Genomic DNA, 26,055 nt, shown 5'->3' on the forward strand with positions numbered 1-26,055 from the left:
AATATTATGATAAAAACAATATAAATGATGAGTAAAAATTAAATCAAAAGTTATTTAGATGAAAATAACAGAGTTTTTCAATTCTATACGCAAAACTAAAAATAACAGTAATATATCAAGTAAATTAAATAACATAATTCTGTTTTATGTTTTCAAAAAATTTGCATCACATGTCAATAACGTACAATAACTAAAATGTACAAGTATAGTTTATAAAATATTCACGCTGTAATTCTGTTAGGTACATAGTTTTACGTGTGTCAAATATTAAACCTTACCACGCTTGTCTGATATTTTACCTACGATAAGTAAATATTTTAGTTATGGATGAGTTAGTACTTTGTATAATATAAAATCACTTCCAAGTACTAAATCGATTCTATAGTGGTATATTAGCAACTGTCAAATATGAAATGTTTGAACATAGTATAGGAATACAGAAATATAATAACTGTAGAGTCATAATTATGAACAATAATATAATGAAAAATTATATAATTGTATTTCACTTATAAAATGAAATATGACAAATCATTTTATACAGATTTTTATATGGTATTTGTATTTGTTTGCTTACAGGTGTCCTGGATGAGACGGATAGACTATACAATTTTAACAATAGGAACGAAAAGTTATAGTAGTGACAAAAGGTTTTATGTAGACCACACCAGACATTTAAAGGTAAACAATATATAATTTTAATTTTAGTTTAGCAAAGCTCACAATACGTTATTTCTGAAGTTACATAAAAAATAATCGTATAAAATATTATTCTCAAATTACTGCTAAGACAAATTCAATTATAAGATTTGTTTCCTAAATGATATAAACCTTATAGGACATAGGTATATATTATTAAATTGCGATACATGAAACTGCATGGTGAAGTGAAAATTAACCTTCATAACTCAATGACTAAAACTAACACGATAATTCAGAATAAAATGTCGGAGCCATGCGTGGCTAATATAGTTGGGTATATTAGTGAATAAATTATTTTGCATGCATAAATACACGTCCATGACTTTACAGGTACTTGTTTTTTTCCGTCATTTTGGAACATTTTAACATTTTCTAGACGCCATTATAAATTGAGAACAATTTACCAGTACAATTAAAGATAAAGCACTTTTACAATCAACACCCCGAATAGCAGTAAATATGTCAATAAACGTAAAGAACTAATAGCGCCCACCCCACTTTGGCTCATTGACAATATAACTAAAGCCAAATGAGAGAGAAAAAAGGATTAAACGAATCAGTCTAAGTAATCAGTAAGAATAATGACAATAGCACCATTAGAGACTTTAACAAAGTGCAAAATCTACCTTTTGGAGAAAAAAAAGTTTTACTTTATAGTTGAATAGTTTTCTATATAATATGTAGATAACTAAATATTTTTATGTATTAAAATATCGGATGACCTATTTGATGTAAGACAATAACTATTTAACTTATTCCAAAGAAAAATATTTTTTAGAGTCACTTAATATATACTAATCGGATTCTTGGACGAGTAATTTCTGAGTCATAAATATTTAATACTTAGATGAATAAAGTTGAGCGGTACAGAGTTACTCTGAAAAATGTTGACCCAACACTCCACTTATCTACACTTTGAGTACCTATCTCTTATACCTAACAGAAAACTTGTCTACAATTTGATCATTAGTATTTGTAAATAATTTTAATAGTATTCTGCTTTGAAATACAATATTAAAAATGTAGTTCTTCATTGAAAATAGAAAGTTAAAACTTGTTGACAATAAAAATATAATTTTTTTCAATACATATTTCTGTATAGTGATTTAAGCTATATAAAAATGAAATATGTTCAAACATTTAAAGGTTTTCTAAAACAATAAGTGTCTTACATTAAATGGATCACCTGTGTAGTCTTAACGAACAAATAACAATATTATTGACTAACATTTTTAGTATCAATTTTATAATACCTATAAAATAAATAAATATTCATAATCGATAGAAGTTTACCTTACAAATGGAATAATATCTTGAAAACACTGTGGTTTCATAATTTTATACAAAGTAATAATTTTGTTATTTTAGTTTAATAATAATTTATTGTGAATTTATTAAAGTGCGTGATGAATAACAGTTATAATATTCGTAAGTATGAAAGTAAAGAATATAAAACAAGAGAATTTCCATTAAATCATTTTTTTCAGTAAAAACATGATCGCTTATACTTATTTATATGTAATTTGTACGATAATTTTTATTGATTATATCTTTTAATAATACAGTATAGGTTGTCTCCAGGTAAAATTTCAAATTTTAAATCTTATGAATTACATATAGACACAGTTAAAAAAATCAGTATGTGAATTGTACAGTTCTTGCAGCAGACGTTCTTGTACAGATCATGATGACAATACAAAGTTAATAGTTATAACAATGTATCTACAATTAATATTGAATATAAATAATAAATTAAATACATTTTTGTTTGTCTGTATTTTATTACTTAATTAAAACACAGTATAACTATAACATTATAACATTAGTATAGAGTGTATTTTTTCCCTTAGCACATTTTTGTTAAAATATCGTAAAACTATATATACGTGATATATAATATTAAGTACAAAAACTTTCTGTACATACAATAACAAGATTGTCTTGTAATTATTGCATAAAAATTTCTATACAGTAAACAGTAAACTAAATATTAACTAGATGCCTACTGGATTTTGACATTAGTTCTAATTATTTCCGTATCTCGGAATCAGTATCATTGAAGTACTTTACGTGTAATTTTTCAATTAAAATTAATAATACAAAAAATAAAAATAAAAATATCACAACACATAAAATATAAAATTGTAGTTACAACATCTTCAAATAATACTCTCTGTATATATCTCAAATTAAATAATTATAAGCATCATAAAAAAGTACATTCTACTGGATTATAATATTATTGTAACCACAATAATTCACAAATCTATATAGACGCATCCAAAACTATACAGGTATAGGTCTGGCTGTTATATATCAAAGTTCTACTCAAGTATTCCAATTAAATAGTCATAACAGCATTTAAACAGCTGAATATATAGCTCTTTTAAAAGGAGTCCAAACAGCAGTTAATGCAAACCAGGACAGAATCGACATATGTTCCGACTCACTCAGTGCCATGTCAAACATAAAATATAATTCCCTGACCAATCCCTTAGCGAAAAAGATAAAAAACCTAATACATCTATCGAATAAATACATACGTTTCATATGGACTCCGGGTCACTGTAATATCAGAGGAAACGAAGAAGCAGACAAAGCAGCCCGAAATGCTATAAATAACCCCAACGCCCCAACACTTTATTTTATGTCACCAGAAGATATTATCACGAACGTTGACAAATACTGTATGCGATTATGGAGCTCTGATTGGCTTCAAGTTACCGAAAACAAATTAAGGGAATTCAAACATTCAGTCGAACCTTGGCCAAAGCTCAACTAGTCAAATCGAAAGGAAGATGTTATTATGAACCGTCTTAGAATTGGCCACACAAGAGTTACTCATGGGTAACTAATGGAAAAGACCGAACCACCGATATGCCTATGCATCTCTTGCAATATTCCCCTTACGATCAAACACATTATCATCCACTGCCAGATATTTACGGAAGCCAAGGAAAAATTCGGAATACCTGACAATCTATATGAAGCCATAGGACCCTATGCTGACTCACAAAAAATCATCACTTTTAAAAAAAAAAATTGAAATGTATACAACCTAATTTGACTTTATTATTTTTTGTAATTTATTTTGCTTCTTTTTTTTTTGTTCTTTTCTCTTTCTTGCTTCTCTTAACGATCATGTAAAAAATCCATATAATATGTAACCTAATCAATTGTAAGCTAATAACCACGATGTCGATGTTGTACCAATAAAATAAAATATTATTGTACTATACGAGATTGTGTTATAAAAATACTTATTTAAATGTAATTTATGAATTTTAACTACTTAACAGTTAAATACAAATTTTCATTGTTATCAAATATAATAATAAATATTAATAAAATGTCTGCAAAATGAATATTTTGTAAAACCATTTAACATACTTATACCATTGTTAATTTGTTTATATCTTTCAAACCTAAAATTTTAAATTAAAAAAAAATATATATATCATATTGAATAATTCATATCATATTGTAATATAAAATAAGTTATCAAGTAAAACGCCGTTCTGCTGTATACTTTACAGTAGTTATTAAATATACCTCTTCATTTAGTCCATTACGGATGTATTAAATTTTAATCACTAAACAATTAATTAAATAATAATATTAACAGTTTCATAAATGATCATATCCCTAGAAATATTTAAATTTATAATAACTTTTTGAATAATTAGAGGAGGGATTATACACATATTTGTAAAGTTTTTATATTATTATTAAAATTTTTTTTTAATTTTTTTGGTTATCAAAAAATTAGACCATCTTCACACAAATTTGTTTTTCATCAAACTCAATGATTTATCATTAAGTTCTAATTCAATACATCCTAAGAGATGTAATATTCTTATCAGTACCTACTCAATGAGGTATACTCAACCAAACTATAAAGCATAGCCGGTTCCCTACTACCCCCCTTTTTAATAAACGAAAAATTCCTAAATAATACGAATAATTATAATAATAATGATAACATTTTAACACACTTTGAAATCTTAAAATAACATCATAAATTCCCTTTGTTTAATGTTATATTCAAGGAAAAAAGTATATCTTACATTATTTAAGTTTGACATTTCAGAAATGAATTAATCACATAACATAATGTGAAGTTAATTAATGTTATATGAAACTATTCTTAAACATTATATATATTATATATATTATACTTATTATTGACTACTTGGCACTTATTGTTCTTTATCAGAGTAGTTAATACATAAATTAGCTTGATTCATTATACAATTTAAATAGACATTTAAATAAAAATAAAATAAAAGTAAATTTTATGTTAATTTTATGATACCATTAAAAAATAGGTAAAACTCATTGTTTTGTGGTTTCATTACATTAATGCCACAATACACCAAATTCGATTTATCATAATTTATAAATTTAAATTAATTGCTTAAAACAAAATAAAGGTTGAATAACGATAATGATGTAGGTAAGTATTTTAGCACTTTAAAGAATACTAACATTTTCAAAAACTGCAATAAATGGTAAATAAAATAAAATTAATATGACATTTTAAAATATAATAAAGTTAAGTGAAAAAATCGAATACAGTTTGAAAATGCAATAACGTTAAAAAATAATATTTTAAGAGTTTTGAATACCCAAAATGGTAAACACGATGTTTATATACATTTTAAATTAAGATCTGAACTAAACATATTATTAAAAAATTATAGTTGGGCGTCTAACGCCTTAGTATTGTTAAGAAATATGAATAAAAAATTTTCATTTAATTGTTTTACATACATTGTAGATAAAATTATTAACTGAATTCAACTCCATTAAAAAATATAAATTAAAACCAACTTTGTAATAATTGTTAATCATCTGATTAAATTTCAAAGTTTTAGATCAATTGTATAAAAAAAAAAAATACTTTAATTATAATATAGTAGTTGATATTTTAAGAACGACGTTATATAACATATTATGTAAAATATGCTCATTGTTGAATTTATTTTCAATTAAAATTAATTATTTTTCGAGATAATAATCTATATTTTTACAGAAGTTTGGAACGCAAAAAATTCTAAATAATCAATTAATTGTTTATTTAATTTATGTTAAACATATAATGTTTGATTGATATAAGCGGTACTAACTAAATAACTTAATAAATTAAGACAATTAAAATTAAGAAAATATTATATTAGTATGTATTTAGATTATATAGACAACTTCACACTCATTTTATTAGTATATTATACATCATTTGATTCTCGATTAAAATCTAAAATGAATTACCTATTCAATTATTATAATTCGTGAATTTATTTATGTTTTATAATTTTCATATGGTCGACATAGTGCAATAATAAATTAAGCTAGAATTGTTTGAATGAATGTCATATGATATTGGAATACATGATATATATATGACTAATAAATTCTAATATTATACAACCTTTATTATTATACTACCATAACAATAAATATATTGTTAGTATAAAAACAATAAATTACTTCTACTTTAAACAGGATAAAAAAACCATGATCTTTATATAATATTTATAATATGTATACAGTATTCGTACTAATTTAACCACCCAAAAAACAATAATTGTTCATTTATTGTTGATTGTACTGCAAAGATCAATCTCATGAAATTAATCAATTGATCCTTCAAGTAAATAATTATCGATAAAAAGTTCTATCTGGTCAATTTTGTTTTATAAAATTGTACATACGATTATTTTAAACAATTTTGCGACATAGCATATATATATATTTTGTAAGGGCAAACATAGGCCATTGGGTGTTTGGGGTGGTACAGTAGGGGTTATTTTTGTATATTTGTTTGTAGGTTCTTAAGTGGGTGGGGTTGTAACACGTGTTTGTGTATGGGTGGTCAGGATATATGGCTGAAAATCCCAGGTGGTCACCCATCCGGGAGCTAGCAACTGCGGCCGGACGCTCAGTTCATTTGTGCAGATTGAACGTACGATCGCGCCTCACCAAGCCACATAGCATAATATTTTGTATGACATAGAAGTTATATAAAATTATTATTTTGTATGGTTTTTACCATAATATAGATATGTCAACATTTTAAATAGTAAATATTAACAAGAACAATATACTATTTTTGCACGTTTTACTATAAATTAATTTTTTGGATAACATATAATTTTGGATTGTACTAATAATTGTATTTTTTTTTAGATTCTGAACAAAGTGATGAATGTATTGATTTGTATTGTTTTTTTTTTTGTTTTTTTTTTTTTTTTTGTGTCTGTATACACTATACAGCATAACTAGTCAAAATATTGCTTCAATTTCAAACTTTGGGGGGTGGTTTCCGATGTAAAAGTGAATATCTTTGGTGCATTATAGAGGTAAAAAGTAAATATTTTCCAATAGTTTTCAAAAAGATCGAGAAAAAAAAATACAGATGAACAAGAATTTTTACGCAAAACCAGTTTTCAACTAAATTGATTTTTTTATATGGTTGTAATTCAAAAACTAATCACTGCAAATACTTGAAATTTTCACCAAATTTTTATGTTAGTGTTACTATATACAGTTTAATTTTCACATTTTTTTGATTTTTTTTGAGTTATTTATAGACCACTGAAATTTTTATTTTTTAAGTGCCGGTGAAAAAATGTTGGACGATCAAAAAAACTTGAAAATTTAATACAAGGTTCCTTATGAGTTGTTATTAGCGTAGCTAAAAATCGTTAGTCACAATTTTTTTTATAAGTGTTTATAGTTCAAATTTTTACGAAATCTGTCGAAAACGCCAAAATTTACAAGTAATTTTGAAGTTGAAAAATCATAAAATTGTTTGTGTTTATAACTAAGGATTAAAAATACAACACTAAGTTTTCCATAAGTTTTGCTTCAAATAGCTATAGAGAAAATTTGAAGCGTCATAATACGAAAAATGTTTTGAGCGTTTGAGTTTTGAATTTTTATGAAATCGCGTAATGATAACGATTTATCCTCAAACCCGGTATATGTATATCTATGATAATATAAGGTATTATGAATAATTATGATAACTACATGATAACTACACTAATTGATTAACCATGCCTTATGCAAAATGCGTTTTAATTGAAAAATAAAATATTTGTTTCAAAATAGAATATATGACAATATTTAAATATAATATATTATCCTAGACTGACAAATCAACTCCGTTCAGAATCGTTTTTCGTATACAATGGATACCTATCATTGCTTTCAAATTTAACCTACTCTAGTCAGAGGTCCACCCCACTCCCTAATGTATACTTACCCGCTTTTTTTCATTTGAACTTTTATTTTCAAATTGTTCCGTCGTAGCTTTTTAAGTATTAATATTTTACTAATAAAGGTTAGGTTAATAATATTAGGTTATAATTTTATAAAGGAGTGATTCTAATCCAAATATACAGTAAACTTTATAATATAGAAAATATTATTTAAATTTGAATAAAAAATGTATTATGGAAATGTTTAATCAGTAAAACTCAAAAACAAATAAAAAATAAAAATAAAATGTAATTTTGGATTCCAAAATTATTTTTTTTTTAATTGCAAATAATTTATATTGAACACAATGTTTTTATATCTTATACCTAGGTATATAATTTCATTTCAAACCATTAAAGTTTTTGTTTTAAAACCAATATTCTACTTTCAAAGGAAATTAGATTAATGTAAATTGCAACTATTTTGAATACTTAAGTATTTTTATTCAACCAAATTTTTAAAAAAAAAAACAATAATTTTATGGTGAAAAACTGAATGATCCGATTTATTGGATGTAAATATCGTTTCGCTTATGTTTGGACATTAATCTGATTAACTATTATTATTATTTTAAATTTGAAAGCATTTTATAGTGTACTATGTATTAGTTACAACATTGTTTAAAATTCAACCCTATCATTTTTAGATGTTATCAGAATACATTTTTAAAACAACAACCTATTTAATATCAAATCAATTGATATGGCCACAACAATATTTTATAACATGAGTTTACTACCCCAAAATATGTTTCGGGGGGTATAAAAACATTATTATAAAACCTATTGGTTTCTCAAGCTCTGAAACCACCTAAAAATGTTTTGCAATAACGATATATATATTTTTTTTCTCCGCGTGGACAGTATTCCATTTTATGGTTTTTGAGAAAGTTAATCTAATTTAATACATGCACTTTAAACACAAAAACAATATTATAGTATTAGTTTTTCTTAATAATCACCTTTAATAAGAAATACCTAGATTTAAAAAAAATCAACTGTAAAACAAATACATATAGCTTAATAATAAAACATATTTTGGAAATGCATGAATGGTTGCATTTAAGTATAGCCTTTATACTTAGGCATTTGTGTATAAGTGAACAATTAAAACATAAATATGATATTGAATATTAAATATTTAAATCAAAACTATATTCTGGTAATATTAATAATTGTATTAATTGCCAGTAATTGACATCATGATAAATACAAATATTTTATCATGTCTGAAATAAACTAAATGATTCATCAATTTCTGAATACTGAAATTCGTATCATAAAGTTCATAGAAGTTAATTTCAAACTGATCCGCCCATTAATGTTGATATAGGAATACTTAATTATTTAAATAAAAACATTTTTAACAATTATCACTGAATAATTCGGGTAATATCATATATTATATATTGGTTGTTCTAGTAAAACCATTGCATCTGTCATTGGTTTTAAAATTACATGCTCACACAATAAAAATGCATAATTTATTATGATAATCAATAGTATTTGAATTTGTTCCAATCTTTAAGTATTTTCAATAATTGCGAGATTAAAATTAAAACTATTTTATTCATTTTTATTTAAATACTTATACTTTTATTATAATTCAATGGAATTTAATTCAATTTTTCAGACGTGGAACTTAGAAATAACACCAGTGGAAGCATCAGACGCGGGTTTATACGAATGTCGTATAGCCACACATCCAACGACCAGCAATTTTGTACATTTAAAAGTCACAGGTTAGTTAACTGTAGTTTTAACTGTTTTAAGTTTAGAGTATAAGCAGATATCACCGAGGATTATTTAATTCATTAATTATAATAACCTATTGTATTATGGTTGATATGTTTAAATATTTTTTATATATTTAAATATATAAAATATATTATAATATATAAATATATTAAATATATAATATATTTCAATATCAACGATGATGAAAACGTTTTATTAAAATAAAAACATTGTTATGTTCTTGTAATAAGTGATGTCAGTGATGTTTAGAAACCTTGGCATGACTTTTTTGACTGTTTTTACTCGTATAATATTTGAGCCAACTATTTCATCTATTTAAAATGAGTACCTACTTACAAAAAAAAACATGGACGACTTTTCCGACTTTCCCTAAGTTTGCGTTGACATTGATGGATAATATGAAATTCTCGAAAGATTGCGCGAAAGGCGTGTCATTCTATCAAATTTTAAGACAAGAGTAAAATTATGTGTATGATGAAATATATATATTGTATCGTATTATATACATAATACGGTAAGTTTACTTCACATTTTATTTACGTACATATAAACTGCACATGTTGATCTAAATCTGGTGATACTTAACAGTACATACATTGATTCATAGTTTAATTTAACTATTGTGCCTTTTACGAATGAAGTTATTGGAGCGTGCTCTTATTCAATTTTCATGATAAAATTCTTGTCCATAAACCTTTATTTTATGTTCAAATATTTCGTAAGCTTACGTTTCTTTACCAGTAAACTAAGTGTACACAAGAATACCACAAGGATAGAAACAAAAACAATTAATTTAATATAACACGTCATAATATGCAGTTAGTCTCTTGACTCATATGTAATGATTCATAGGTTAGTTGATAATTTATTTAACCTAATGGTTCGAAACAAAATTAGAAACTATATGAACAAAACATAAAAATATACAAAACATACAGAATCATTGGTAAACTTCTCATCCATATTTTAAATTTTTGATTGTACCGGAGACAACGAATTTTGTATCAATTTAGATATTAAATTGTCAATTTCCATACATAAACTTTCAAAGCTGTCGATGTATATTTAGAATATATTAAACGAAATACAACAAAATACAACATAATTCTATATTTAAGATAGTAGAAATTTTAAAAAGTGGCTGATTTTTATACCATAATATTATGTAATGCAAGTAAATTTTTCAATTATTGCGCTTCATATATTAGTTATATTTACTAATTTTTGTGCATTTGATAGTATGATGTTATTCAAAATTTTTTTGAGATTATTTATTTATTTATTTATCTATACCTAGAAAATTTCCCATGATATAAATTCTTATAAAAACTTATCACGTATTTCATATGGTACTCATCACAAGTTCATAAAACAACTGCGAGTGTTTTGTATGATGAAAATGCGTTCGTGGCAAGATCGCAAGATCATTGAAATTAGTAGACCTAACCACTTGTTAAGGATTATAATCATTAGCAGACATAATTACTCGTTTGAGTTTATAATTAGGTACATCAATATTTTCAAAAAAAAATCTTCCACATTCACATGTGATTTACATATGAGAATTGTAAGGTTAAAAATAATCCCTATTTTAATACTTTTGTGTTCAAAATTTATCTAAAAATACGAATTTTAAGTATATTTAAAAATTCTAAAATTACAATTTAAATAAATGCATTATTAAAAGATAAAACAGAGTGACATTCACGGCAAATCACTATATTTTAAGTTTTAGAACAGGTTGTATTTTTAAACACTCTATTCTCAAATAAATGGAATTCTAAGATTTACAAGCGTTTTGAATTATTTATTTATTTTTCGATAACGTTCCGTTAGAGGCCAGAGCGGAAATCCTTGGCTCACCGGATCTGTACATTATGAGCGGCAGCAGCTTAAGACTGGTATGCCGGCTACAGGGGTCAACGCAAGCCCCGCTGTTCGTGTTCTGGTATCATTCCGATCGGATGATCAATTTTGACACAGATCGGGGACTGGTCGTGCACATCAACAGCACGGAAAGCGACCTGATTATGCCATACACAAACACGTCGGACAGCGGTAATTACACATGTCAACCACAAAACATATCGCCGGCCACGATTCACGTGCACGTGCTTCAATGTAAGTTTAATATTATAATATAGGTACTATATAAACATTAAATGTAAATAACTATGGTGTAGAGAACGTTTGATGTGAATGTAAATTTGAAGGAAGGAGGTGTATGAATAGAGCTTGTTCCATAGTTTTGGAAGTTGAACTTCCATTTTTTTAACTATACGAAATTGTTGAAAAAAAAATTAAAATTTAAAGTTTCTTCGTAAAGTGAGGTTTGGTGAGGAATACACCGTATTAAGTATGATAAAAATAAAAAATAAATTATCACAGGTGGGTGGAGCGTCAGATACGCTATGGTGGGAGAATATAAAGAGCTGTAGAATAATGATAGTATGTTATGCTTGACGGATGTTCGCATAGACACCTACTACACATAATGCTCTTCTAAATAACACGACAAAACGCCGAAATGACGTTATTTGACTATATAGGTACAGATAATATTAGTATTGTGAAAAACAGTTCCCACCGGGTCAAATTTTTTTCAGGTAAAAAAAAAGTACGGATAATATTCATACTTATACAAATATGAAATAAATAATTGTATTATATTATAAATAGAATAAAACATTTTTCCAATCCTTTGATTATATGACATTGGTGGTACCTACTGTATCACTTCTTTCTGAAAAAATGATGTAGTACATTTTCTATTACTTTCACCATCCAATACTCGATAGTGAACCTAATTAAAATATATAAACAAATTTCGTTTCACGAAAAAAAAAAATTAATTTATCTAATGTTGAAATAAATTTACTTAGATATATACCACGTTAATTATTTGTTTTCATTTCAATTTCTAAGTACCTACTATTTTTAATCCGATCGTAGTCCTTTATTTTTGTATATTTTACATTTAATTTTACTGTTGTTAAAATTCAATTTTCAATATTTAATAATCACCAACACTGCGAGTGAACTCAGTAGACGTCATAACAAACATAACAAATTATATAAATAAGACAGTTTAGTAAAATATTATTTATTGAATAGACAAATACAATGTTTACTATAATTAGAAAAATTTCGCTCAAAATACCATTTTATTATATTTATTAGTTCTATGAATTTTTCTTAATTTGAAATAACAATTACCAGATTTAATCTTAAATGTATTGTATTACCGCGTTAATTATTATGTTTTACGCTATAAATTAAATGTCTGATAAATATTTTAAAATACAAAACTAATAAAAATTAAATATTATTGGAACCAATTAAAGGGCACTGATATTTTTTACATATAATTTATTTATTATTAATAAGCACGATATTGCTTGCATTGTTTATCTTAAAACTTAAAATATATTGGCTTATATTCGTATTTCTATTTTACATTCAGTATATTATGTTTTTATTTTTTTATTTTTTTTTATTGATCTTAATATAAAACATCGGCTTCTGTGGCCATTAGTTACAAATTTACAGTAATTTAAAATTAGTTAACAATTACAATATTATATCTACATTGTGGAATTAAGGGCTTAAATTAGGTTGTATAGCTGAATTTCTTTTATAAACTGTAGAATTTTGGAGATTGATTGGGTGTCAGGTCCTAACGCTTCTCCGATTTGTTGAGATATGTCGTATGTTTTCCTCGTGTCTAGTATATGTTTTATTTTAATGCAAAATGCTATACATAACAACTATAGACATATCTAGTAAGAATTTTTTGGCGAGGAAATATCTAGTTGATCCATAGGATCAGCTGCGTTCAATTTTCAGCTCGACCGAATAGCAATAACTAGCAACTCCGATTACACGGTTTATCTTACTGTGTTTTCAAAATCTTCGTCAAGTATTTCTAGTTGTGCAATTAAATTTAAGAAGAAATAAACATATCTGAATTTAAGCATCCATCACGAAATTAGTTTTTTAAGACACCTTATTTTTAAATCGAATCAAACTATAGGAATGTAAATTATAATTATTTGGAACTTAATATAATAATATAGCTATATTTAAAATTATGTATCTAATATAAGTATGTTTAAAAAAATAAATCTTTGATCTAAAATAAAACCACAATATACGCGATTTAAATTTTACTAGACACGTGTATTTATAATTAATAAAGCATCAATTATTTAATTGAAACATTTTTTTGCTATAATTTTCTATTCCAGGCTTTATATTAAAATTCTAAATAAATAAGTTGTGATATATACCTACGTAATAATAGTTAAACAAAAAATGTATTTCATTCCATTAAACGAAAATACAAATAATAATATAAATACCTACAATAATATATTAAAACTAAATTAATTAAAAACATTGTCGGTTTTACTCATATGGTACGTGATAAAACTGTTTTTATCCATCAGCTTTTTTTTTAACATAATATAATATGGCTTGCGAAAAATAAATTGTAACTAAAATGGAATGGAAATTTAAATATTTAGTTAAATATATATAACATCACTGTGTATTTTGGAAATATAATTATTTTTTCAAATAATATATTTTATATTCAAATGATCAAATTTCAATATTTTATTTTATTTCTCTATGAATATAATTCCAAACTGCTTACATATTTTATTTCATTTTATTATTTTTGTTTTGTTTAGCTGTGTTTTAGTGTATACAAATGTATAATATTATGTTTAATTTTTAATAATTTTTTATGAAACAGTAATAAGACATATACTATTTATTCAATAATATTTAATTTACACATGAATTCTTAACTACTAATTAAACTATGATGTGATGACTCTGTGTAATGTTGGTATAATTAAATTTGTATGAATCTGATCATGACCGGATATTATATCAACATTTAAATCATGTATCATAAATACAAATATATTGTGTCTAACAGTTACAATATTATGCTAATATTACAGAGTAATAATCGTACGTATAATAGTATAATAGTATAGGCAGTTGTTATTGAATTGTTCACTTCCTTTTTTTATACTAAATTAATATTAAGACATTTTTGTCTTCAGTTCAAAGTATATGTAGCTACTAGTTACCTAATATATAAACATCAAACTTCATAATCATAACATACGTTCTGATAAATTATTCATACACCACATTTGTATGCACAATTATTACGATTAACAAATGAAACAAAATGTAATTTATGTGTTATAAAGCTTATACAATGAAAAACTTATACTTAAAATGTGTATAAACTATTTCAATCAATCATGACGTGTTTATTTGATTGATATATTATTAAAAGTGTGCATTATAGTAGTACCATATGTTATTTCTTGGTAAAAAAAGAACAATCTCTATAATAATAGTATTTGAAAACTTAAAACTATGATTTACAACTATTTGTCAACACTAATTGTTTTCATTATAAAACAGTATAGAAATAAAGCTTACAGATTTGTTTTAGAGAAATATTTTGCATAAAATAATTTGTTAGTTATAAAATATATTATATAACAAATCATAAGATCGTAAAAATAATTAATTTTATATGTGCTACTTTTACGTTTATTATAAAAACAATAATTATATATTGTGAGAGAAAAAACCGTTGATTTAAAACATAATGGAGTGATTTAGTGACCAGATTGCATGTTGGGCTAAAATTAAGTTTAAATGAATTAAGAGAAGTGTCGAACAGGTATACATTATAATATATGACGCGCGCACTCATAAACGTTGTTATACGCTCTTACTCGAAGTTATAATATGTAATAATAAAATGCAATATTTTCGAATTTTAATGTGTATAATATTATATTATAATGTTACACACCTTTTTGTTTTATGTTTTATTAGCTGAAGTACCGGCGGCCATGCAACACGGGGTCCGTAGCTCGACTTCGGGGTCATTCGCCATCTCCAATTGTGCTATATTTACATTAATATATATTCTTTTGCAAATGTTAAGCTAAAATGGACTGGAAATTAGTGGGTCTTAACTAATATTATATAAATACTAAATATTAAATTATAATTTCCCATCATACTTACCTATAATAATAAAATTATACATTATGTCTTCAATGTAAATATTATGATAATTACAATATATTATAGTATTATAATGTGAAAAGTATCACTATCATATTATACTGATCGATGTGTATGAAACTATAAAGAAATACAGCGAAAAAAAAAATTATTATCAATTTGTTTCCGTACGTTTTTCAACATTTTATTTTGTACTGGTAAGTGTGAAATTTAGCTTTTAAAATATTTTAATTAAATTGTTCATGTTCTTAAATGTGAAAGAATTACTAATATTTATGTTTATTGATGTTTTGTGAACTATTCGTTTCAATAAATTCCAAAAAAGTGTTTTCTTAATTTTAATTCAATAAAGAATTTTTTTTTCATCAATCAAAGATATTATAGATGTAATAATATGATATTTAATACTATTTATATGTCATATATATACGTACGTAACCATATCAAATGTTTAGTTTGAATATTATCACAGGAATAATTTCCGACAGGTATAATAGCAAATTACTTAAAAAATGAAACAAAATTTCAAATTAATAAATTTAATATATTAATAATATTTAAATTTTTGGAAATCTAATAAATAAAAGCCATTTTTAATTTATCGAAAACAATACTCCATAATATTATAAATTTAAAATATTAATTAAAGTCATATTATGAAAAAAATAATGGCTTTTAATTTCATAAGCATTATTAATTATTATCAACCAATATACTCTGTATGAGTAAAACATTTAACCAGTCCACATAGATTAGAAATATTATTGTTAAAACATCCAATGTTAAGTTTATCAGATACTATATCATAACTTAAAAGTTAAAACTATTATTAATCATAACCATGAAACTTCAACTAAAATTTAACTGAGGTAAATAATTTAATATAATGGTAAGATTGTACATATGATATTATATTTTAGTTTCATCGGAAAAGATCGTGAAATTGTTTTGTTTCAATAGAATTTCTTAACTAGTGGCTAGTAATAATATTCCGCATACCAAGTAAACATAATTATAGAGTCTTAAAATTGTTTGAAGATTTGAATTTCATGAATTTCATGATATTCATATGTGATTAGTCTTTATGCATTTTTGGTTCATTGAATACAGTTTTAATGAAAGCATGTTTCCAATATCAAATATTTGATGTGACCATTACAACTCAATTCACGCATTTACAATGCATATTATACAACAGACATTTTCTAAATATATTAATACTATTTGTAATATTGAATCTACCAAAATTATTTGAACAAGTTCAATTGATCTGCAGTTCAAGTTTTCATTTAATGTATAATATTTACAATATTTGGGAACTCTTGAAAAAAAAATCAATTAATAATGATTATAAAAAATTCGATATTTGGCTAACATTATAAGTAGTATAATATAATTATTATTATTATCTAAATTATTTTACCTGAAACGTATTATTTGAGTTCACATTAAAATACAAAAATCGTATGTTTTATTATTATTAAATTATTGTATTTATAATTTTTTATAATTTTTTGTAGGCTTCGACAACAATTTTATAGCAGTTGATTGTAGTTTTCATGTATGATACATTTCATAATGTATTTAATATTTTATTTCAAAATTTAATTATATTATTTATATGACTGTGTTATGAAACCACGTTAGTATGAATGAGTTTTTGATATTTTCTTAATTTCTTGTTAAAAAAAAAAAAAAAAAATGACTGAATGTTCGAAAAAATATTCAATATTATACGACTTTTTATTTCCCTGAGTATAAATGATTAAATTATATATATATATATATATATATATTACGTTCTCTAGTCAGTTCTATAGTAAAGCTCCATTTATATATCATGTTGCTGGAGACGTATTTAATGAATAATGCACGTCATGTTAAAAAGAGGGAGAAACCCGTAAATAAGTAAACTTTAACGGTAGGAACGTTATTAAATTTACCATTAGCCGATATAGAATAATAGTCTTGAGAATATTAATACACTTCTCCGTTTTTATATTCAGTAAATAGGGTGTAGTAAGGTAAAAATAAAAATATACGCATCACGGGCATGAACTGTGAACTGAGTGTAGTTTTATACACGCGTTGAACCAAATTTGTTAAAAACTTAACCCACCCTTTGAAAACCTTTTTTTTAAATGAATGGTATACAAAATACTTAATTTTTAAAATTAAGTTTTATGTAGATAACCATACATGGACAAAAACAATTTAAAAAAAAAAACAATCTGCATTTGTGAATTAGCCAAGTGAAGTTTTTATTTGATTTTCTAGTAATGACACTCAAAACCGACAACTAAATACATTTACATGTAATATTTTGTCTATATACATCAGATGAATCTATTGTAATTCTGTAATTATAATTATTATTATTATCATTATAACATGACAATACACACCGACAATGAAAAAAAACAATGACTGTATTTAGTGATTACTTACATCAAATAACCTTCCGGCACAGTGTTCCGATATTCTTCAGATACAGTAGGATTTTAGGTACGCCGGGTACGCGTCTCTATCTGAAAACATGTAAGTACTTTTAAACAATAAAAGTACAATGTAATTAATAAATGTAATTATATTGTTATTTTATAAACTATTATAATATTTTTTTTTTCAATGTTTATTTGTGTGTAAAACAATATTATGTACAGATTCTATTTCATTGTAAGTACTATGTACAAATATTATTTTAAATATACAATTATGGAGAAAAAATTAATCAATGGCTGAGTTTTATTTATTATTATTAATTATATATACATATACATGATTTCGATACGCATACATTTTAGTACGTTATTATTTTTACCAAACGATTTATGTTATGCATGTGTAATTTTAACTTCTTTTAATTAATTCAATTTTGTTTTATCAAAGTAATGAATCTCGTGAGAAACTTAAAAATATTATAATTGCCTTGTGATATTGGTTAAAAAATATTTTAGCATATCTGATTATAGCTAATATAACAAAACATATTAGTGTTATTTTGGCCGATAAAATCATTATGATAATTTATTTTAAGCCTGAAAATATTGTACATCGAATCGTGACTGTACGTTTTTATTTTTGTGTATATTATGACAATTTTGTTGAATTTTTATTTATATCCTGTGAAAATAAAATAAATTATGTTAAAATGAATGGTTCAATTTGTTCAAGTCTTTTGGAGCGTAAGGAACCGGAAAAAAAACAACATCTATAGTTTTTCCGCTTATTGTTATATTATAATATACAAGCACCGAATCTTTTTCATGGTAGAGAATGTTCGATTTTGAATAACAACCATGACAGGGAAACGTGATGGCACAAGAAAAAACGAATTAACACATTAATCATACGTCGGCGAAGTGATATATTATTTTGAGCTCAACCTTGCCTGACGGCAGAATCAGAACCAATTTTTCGCTTTATATTATGCACATTTCTACTAGCTAGTTCCATTTTTCATAAGAGTTCACCGCGTTTTCAACATTTTTCTTACTCAGTGTATTACATAAATCTTAATTTAAAAGATAATATTAATACATTTAAAAAATGATTATTTGTTTTACTGTTAAAATACAGGACAAATCTAATTAAAACGTTTTGTTTCAAAAAATGAATTGAAAATAACGATATCAAAAAATGAATATTTATTATTGAGCTTACTTTATTATTTATCATGTAACACACGGTTTTTTAAATTTTGTTTTATTCGAATTTAAATATTATACTTTATTATTTTGAATCAAAAATACTTTATTTCGAGTAGTAAGTAGGTATCTATTATTGCCAAAATATCACACAATCAAGAAATTACTATAATATGTAAATTACATGTTGATTATATCATAGCACCACAAAATCAAACATTGTTTCGAAATTTTTTTGCTAGAGATAAGTACCTACATTATACAGTAATCATTTAAATGTATTATTATGTGCGAATAAACGTAAAATCTATATAATATTATGTAACAGCTCAATGATTTATTCTCTATTTTTATAATCACGTTAAAATAGTTAAATAAATGACAACTTAATGTTATACCATCATGTACAATTAAGTATATCATATATATTTATATTAAAAGCAGCTGTAAATATTTCAATTAATTAATTTCTTTGAATTTTAAAATAATACTTAAAATCCATTTTATTTAGTTTTGTTTGTTTTAGTTATGTTTTTATCATTCATTGGTACTCTAAAGTAGACTTACGTTTTGATTTTACACTTACTAATATACAGGTAACTAAATTACAATTCACTTAAATATAACACATTTCACAGTATCATTAAGAAATTAAAATCGGTAGGTAGTTACTTTATAGGTATAATAAATACTCGTAAATATTTAGGAGTAGGTGTATATAACAAACAAACGTATTTAAAAAATGGTATACTGTATAACAGAAATCTTTTGAAAAAAAAAAACACAAGAGGACGTTAATTAAAAAGTTATTAAAGTAAGTGACAAAATATTATTATTTTTAACAATATTACATCAATATAACAAATAAAAACCAATTTAAAATTTAATTCAACTATAATACATAATAAATCGTGAAAAAACTTTGAAAAATAACGATTAATTAAGTAATTATTAAATGTATACTTTTGAAACTAATTTGATTTTAATCAACAGGTGTTGTCCAGAAAATATGAGGTAAAAAATGCGGTTTCATAATTATAATTATTGTATTCCAACCCTGCGGTAGACACACTTATCTGAAAAAAACGTGATAAAAACTATGATAAAAATTAAAATAGGAGAGAATCTGTGTATAGTTCAGTACGGGAAGAATATTTTTTAATATTAAGAAAAAATAACAGATCATAACTTTTTAAACATATTGTTATTTTTAGAATTATAATAAATTAAGAGGAAATATGAAATTTTTTTTCCTGTTATTAATCAACATAATCTAGATTATAGAAGGGATAATATTAAACTTATAAAAAATTTGCGGGGTAAACGCATTTCGTAATTCCTTAAAAAAAAATTAAGCTTCTTTTGTCTACTATCTATTTAATCCAAATAAGATTTATAAAATATTAAAATATGTTGTAATTGTTGCATTGCTTTTGTAAAGTAACCACAATTATTAAGTAGATATCTTGTTAAACGATATTATAAGTATCTACATTTAAACTGGCAACAAAAATTAGTTTAAGGCCATTAACAAAAATCAATATTTGGGCGGCAACGTTTTCGGCCAAAATAAGCCTTTCCCATTTCGACCAGGTCACTTTTCGGCCTTTCTGAAATGACTGTTTTCGGCCAGCACACTATTTTGGTCACCAATGAAATATTATTTTATGAGAGAGGAGAAATATAATTTATTAAACGTATGTGTTATAGGCCTTATATTGATACATATAAGGTCTATGATTATAACTAGAGTTAGGATGTTGATGACTTTTGCATTTTTAGATTCTGAGCGGAGCGATGAATGATTGATTTTACCATGATGTGTGTGTGTTTTTTTTTGTGTCTGTCATCACGTTTTGGGGCAGTAAAAATGCTTCGATTTTTGACTTCAGTACCTCGTTCGATCAGAAAGTGAATCTAGTTGGTACTTTAGGGGTGTCAAAAGTAAAAAATTCTTAATACTTTTCCAAATAATCGAGAAAAACAAACTAAAAATTAAGGGAAAGCGGGAAATTTTACACACACTCGTTTTTCGACAAAATCGATTTTGGTTTTTGATGTAACTTTAAAATAAATGACCATAGATACATGAAATTTTAACCGAATGTTTATATAAGTATATTTTATCCACCATGCAATTTTCAAAAAATTTTGACTTAAGTTGAACTATTCATAGGCATTTGAAATTTTCAATCATTATTAGTTTTTTTAAAATTCTTGAAAATTTAATACAAGACTCTTAACATATTGTTACAATAGCAGTTGAAAAATAAAATAAATTCATAGTCACAATTTTTTTTTATAAGCGTTAAAAGTTCGAATTTATACAAAATACGTAAAAATCACAAAAATTCACAAATTATTTTAAGCTAGAAATTCATAAAAAATTTTCCTTTTAAATCTAAGATTTGAAAATTTAATACAAGATTTCTTACAAGTTTTTAAATCTTTATCATAAATAAAAAGTCTACCTGAAATTAAAATTAAAATTTTATGAGCATTTTAAATTTAAATTATTACAACATTGAATTTTTTCTGTTAGCGATTTCCTTATTTTGGTGTAACTCTAAAACAAATGACCGCAGATACTTGAAATTTTCACTGAATTTTTTTATAGGAATTTTATATATTTGATAAAATTTTCAAAATATTTAGATTTGTTTTGAGCTGTTTACTGACATTTTTATTTTTCAACTTTTTTAGTTTTTTTTTTTAAATATCGATAAAAATTTATTCGTTCGGTAGAAAAGCTTGAAAATTTAATACAAGGCTTCTAACACATTTTAACAATAGCAGTTAAAAAATATTAAAAATACGTACGCACGACTTTTTTTATAAGCATTTAAAGTTCAAATTTTAGACAACATACGTAAAAATCACGAAAATTCATCAATTATTTTATGCTAGAAATTCATTAAAAATGTTCCTTTTATATCTTTGAATTTGTAATTTTATATAAGGCTCCTAACATATTTTTACAATAGCAGGTGAAATATAAAAGAAATATATTGGCACAATTTTTTTTATTGATCTTTATAGCTTCGGCGACATGGGCCATTAGCCGATTTTTTTTTTTACAAGCATTCAAAGTTTGAATTTTAATAACATATGTAAAAATCAAGAAAATTTGCAAATTATTTTAAACTAGAAATTATTAAAAAATTTTCTTTTTAAATCTAAGATTAGAAAATTTTTAATAATCTATAATATATCCTAGACAGATAAACCGTCTTCGCTCAGAATGGTTTTTCGTATACAATGATATAATATCATTGGATTCAAATTTAATTCCATCCATTACAGTAACCCACTTGTAACCTACTGTACAGCAGAGCGACATCCACGACTTATCCGCCTTTTTTTCCCCTTTTATTCTGTACAATGCTATCTTAGCTAAAAATTTGTTTCATGCTCCCTTTATGCAGAATATTCTAATTTTATTTTGCATTTTTTTAAATTTTTTTAATTTTTAGCTAAAAATGCATTTTATTTGTTTTTTTAACGTCATTTTCAGTCATTTTTTCATCTTTTAGGGCATTTTTTGTACTTTTTATACAATGTGGGGCATTTTTCACAAATTATAGGTTTTAGGGCAAATGTTATACCCAAGTTTGGAAACAAATTTAATTTATTTAAAATCTAACTTTGGATTTGGACTATTAGTATTTTATAAATAAGTTTTTTCACTTACTTAATTAGTATTTCAGATAATTTTTTGAAGTTTTTAAGGCATTTTTTCACTGTTTTTAGGGCTTTTTTTGCATTTTTTTTTAGGGCATTTTGCGGGTTTTTTAGGTCATCAACATCCTAACTCTAGTTATAACTATAAAAAAAAATTAAAAATTCACATAATTTTATATTTGTTGTGTAAATGAATAATATAATATAACTTTTATTTTGTATACTTTTTAACTGAATTCAATATATTATAAATTAATAATTGACAATTTTATTGTTGACGCATACTGGTATACAATAATTTTATGGGGTTGGAGTGGCCGAGCGGACTAAGGCGTCGGTTGCGACGCACGCAGTCGCCGGTTCGAATCTCGGTCACGGGCGGCATCGCTCTTTGGGCATTTCGCGATGTCTGGAGAGAGAGGCCCCCGGCCCCCAACCGGGCATGGCAGAAACCCACGGGTGCCCATTCGAAATTCTGCCAAAAAAACCCACGAGTTAAAACCTTACAGTACCTTCCCCTACAGTTCCCCAGGCTAATGACCTCAGTTGTCGAAGCCCTAACCATAAAAAAAAAATACATTCATCACTTCGTTCAGAATCTAAAGAAATAATTTTAGATGTCATTATTATTATTATTATTATTACTTTTATCTTTATTAAATTGTATTATAGCTATCTTATTCTTGTCGATATCTGGTTGATCGGTATCATTGTTCAATTATATTTCAGTGTGTTTCTATCCGTGTACATATATGTATCATAGTGTCTGCTGTAGTATATAGCAATAAAGTACTTAGACATGAAAAATAATTGGATCTTAATGTATGTATAATTAATATATTAATTTTTTTTTTATATCAATTATTATTTTATACAGTCTATTAAAAAAAGTAGTGTTTTAGTAGTTTAACAAAAATAAAACGTGAAAAGAATATTTCATTGGTGACCAAAATAGTGTTCTGGCCGTAAACGGTCATTTCAGAATGGCCGAAAAGGGAAAGGTTCATTTTGGCCGAATAGTGTCCCGCCCATATAACGCATAGTGCATCGTGGGTCTCAGGCTACCTGGAACCTGACCATTTTCGAAAAAAGCTACTCAATCCCATGAATCTATCTTATATTGATAAGTTGCCCTTAATTTTGTATTTGCAAATTTGAGATTTAGTACAGAAATAATAATAATATTAAATATATTTTTGTGTATTATATGGCTTTCATTGGTAATAATTTGTCACGAGAAGTTTTGATCATGACTAGTCGGGGATAAACGACGAATTAATCAACAATTTTGAATTATAAAGAGTGGGTATTTTTAACGGCCAACGAAGTGCATGGAGATCAGCTAATGTTTTATAAAGTAAAATAATTATTATTCTGTTTTTAAGTAAAACAGCTTATTATCAAACTACAAATTATTGTTTGAAATGATTTCAAATGCTTCGATTATGATTATTTGTTCAAAATCACGTGTAAATCGTTACAGCCAAAATCATAATATAAAACTAGATAAAATATAAAAAAGCTTCGTTTACAATGCACATTTGTGCTGTACATTTAGCTCTCCCGGAATATCTACAAGCTCGTACAGCTGACGTGCACACGTCCCTGCTATATTATACGGAAAGTCGCTGGAAGTGGAAACGTGCTAAGTACAAGAGAAGAACCTGTGACTAAAAATAATAATAATAATAACAATAAATGCCTATACACTCGTATGTATGCGTTCTTCATCCCGATACATTTCTAGACGAGATGCAATGAATGTGATATATGAATAGTATACCTATCATAGCCTATAATATACATATTATTATACACGTTTATATTATCGCAAATATACACTGATTCGTATTGGCACCCAAACGTAATCGATCCATGTATTTTACTTATTATTTATTTTTCTTTAAAAAAAAAAAATATATTGATGTAGTATTTTATTTCATTTTTCGTTCCAATCACTAAATGGTGATAGATGACCCTACGCAAGCTTTTCAAAAATCATTTTCAAGAATAAGAACATATTAATTAAATCATATGGATAGGTAGTAGATACAAATCTATGAATTGAAATAATTATCTTACGCTTCTTGTAATATTATAAATATCGGAGAATAAATATTTATAAATTGGTAGACATTGGTCAGTTTTTAAATTAAATTTTTTTATTCACGCGGTAATGTACAAAATTTCGTTCCAAGGACAAAAAATTATTTTTTTCATCTTTATTGAAGGTATTTTATTATTATTTTTACTATAATTTAAGTTCAAATTTAGTTTAATTTAAATTTTTTTATATTGTGGATTTATTATTTTTATTAAGTAATACGTTTGATAAAAGAACCGAAAACATATAAAAAACATTGATGAGGGGATATAGTTTTATTAAATCTTTTCACCTATGTTGATGTAAATTTTGATTATAATTATGTTAATGGACGTTTATCCACAAATCAAAGTATACACAGCTAATAAGGAATATAAAACATTCAGAAAAAAACAATGTTTGAGAAAATGTTTGTTTTTAGCACAGGTATAAGTTCAATTTTAAATCAAAAGTTATAGTTTTATTTTTACTTTTACTGCAGTTACCCTTGTTTGTATAAAATCATTGCTACTATAAAATGTATTGTCACAAAAAAAAAATATTTCAAGGTTATGTCGGGCAAAGATATAGCCGAGACCTTGTATACGCCAAATCACCACGATTAGCTATTAATTATAATACAATTTATCTTGGATAACTTTAATATTACTATGATGCGTTCAGCAAGTTAGGTTTTTTTACATTATATTAGTTATTTTATTGATCCAAAACTGGGTAAGCATAGGAATTAATAATTATAATAATAATCTAATTTTATAGCTAGAACCTACTCTGTAGTCGTTACCACGATTTAATTAACTTTATTTTCTTGTGTATTCTGTGGACCACG

General features: G+C 25.1%; 1 protein-coding gene across 3 annotated transcripts in view; it reads left to right on the top strand.

Moving 5' to 3' along the window:
• LOC107173679 (limbic system-associated membrane protein-like) overlaps nucleotides 1-18,529 on the top strand; it is a 209,983-nt gene extending 191,454 nt beyond the window's left edge. For all 3 annotated transcript variants that reach the window (XM_089222762.1, XM_089222763.1, XM_089222764.1), the window contains 4 exons: nucleotides 580-681; nucleotides 9,601-9,709; nucleotides 11,562-11,846; nucleotides 15,600-18,529. In XM_089222762.1, coding sequence (XP_089078888.1) covers nucleotides 580-681; nucleotides 9,601-9,709; nucleotides 11,562-11,846; nucleotides 15,600-15,715 — 612 coding nt within the window. In that variant the 3' untranslated portion in view covers nucleotides 15,716-18,529. The remainder of the gene's footprint in view (nucleotides 1-579; nucleotides 682-9,600; nucleotides 9,710-11,561; nucleotides 11,847-15,599) is intronic.
• Nucleotides 18,530-26,055: the final 7,526 nt, after the last annotated feature.

The sequence above is a fragment of the Diuraphis noxia genome, unplaced genomic scaffold (genome assembly GCF_037042655.1).
Source record: "Diuraphis noxia isolate RWA-SAM2 unplaced genomic scaffold, SU_Dnox_SAM2 contig0003, whole genome shotgun sequence".
NCBI classification, from domain to species: Eukaryota; Metazoa; Arthropoda; class Insecta; order Hemiptera; family Aphididae; genus Diuraphis; species Diuraphis noxia.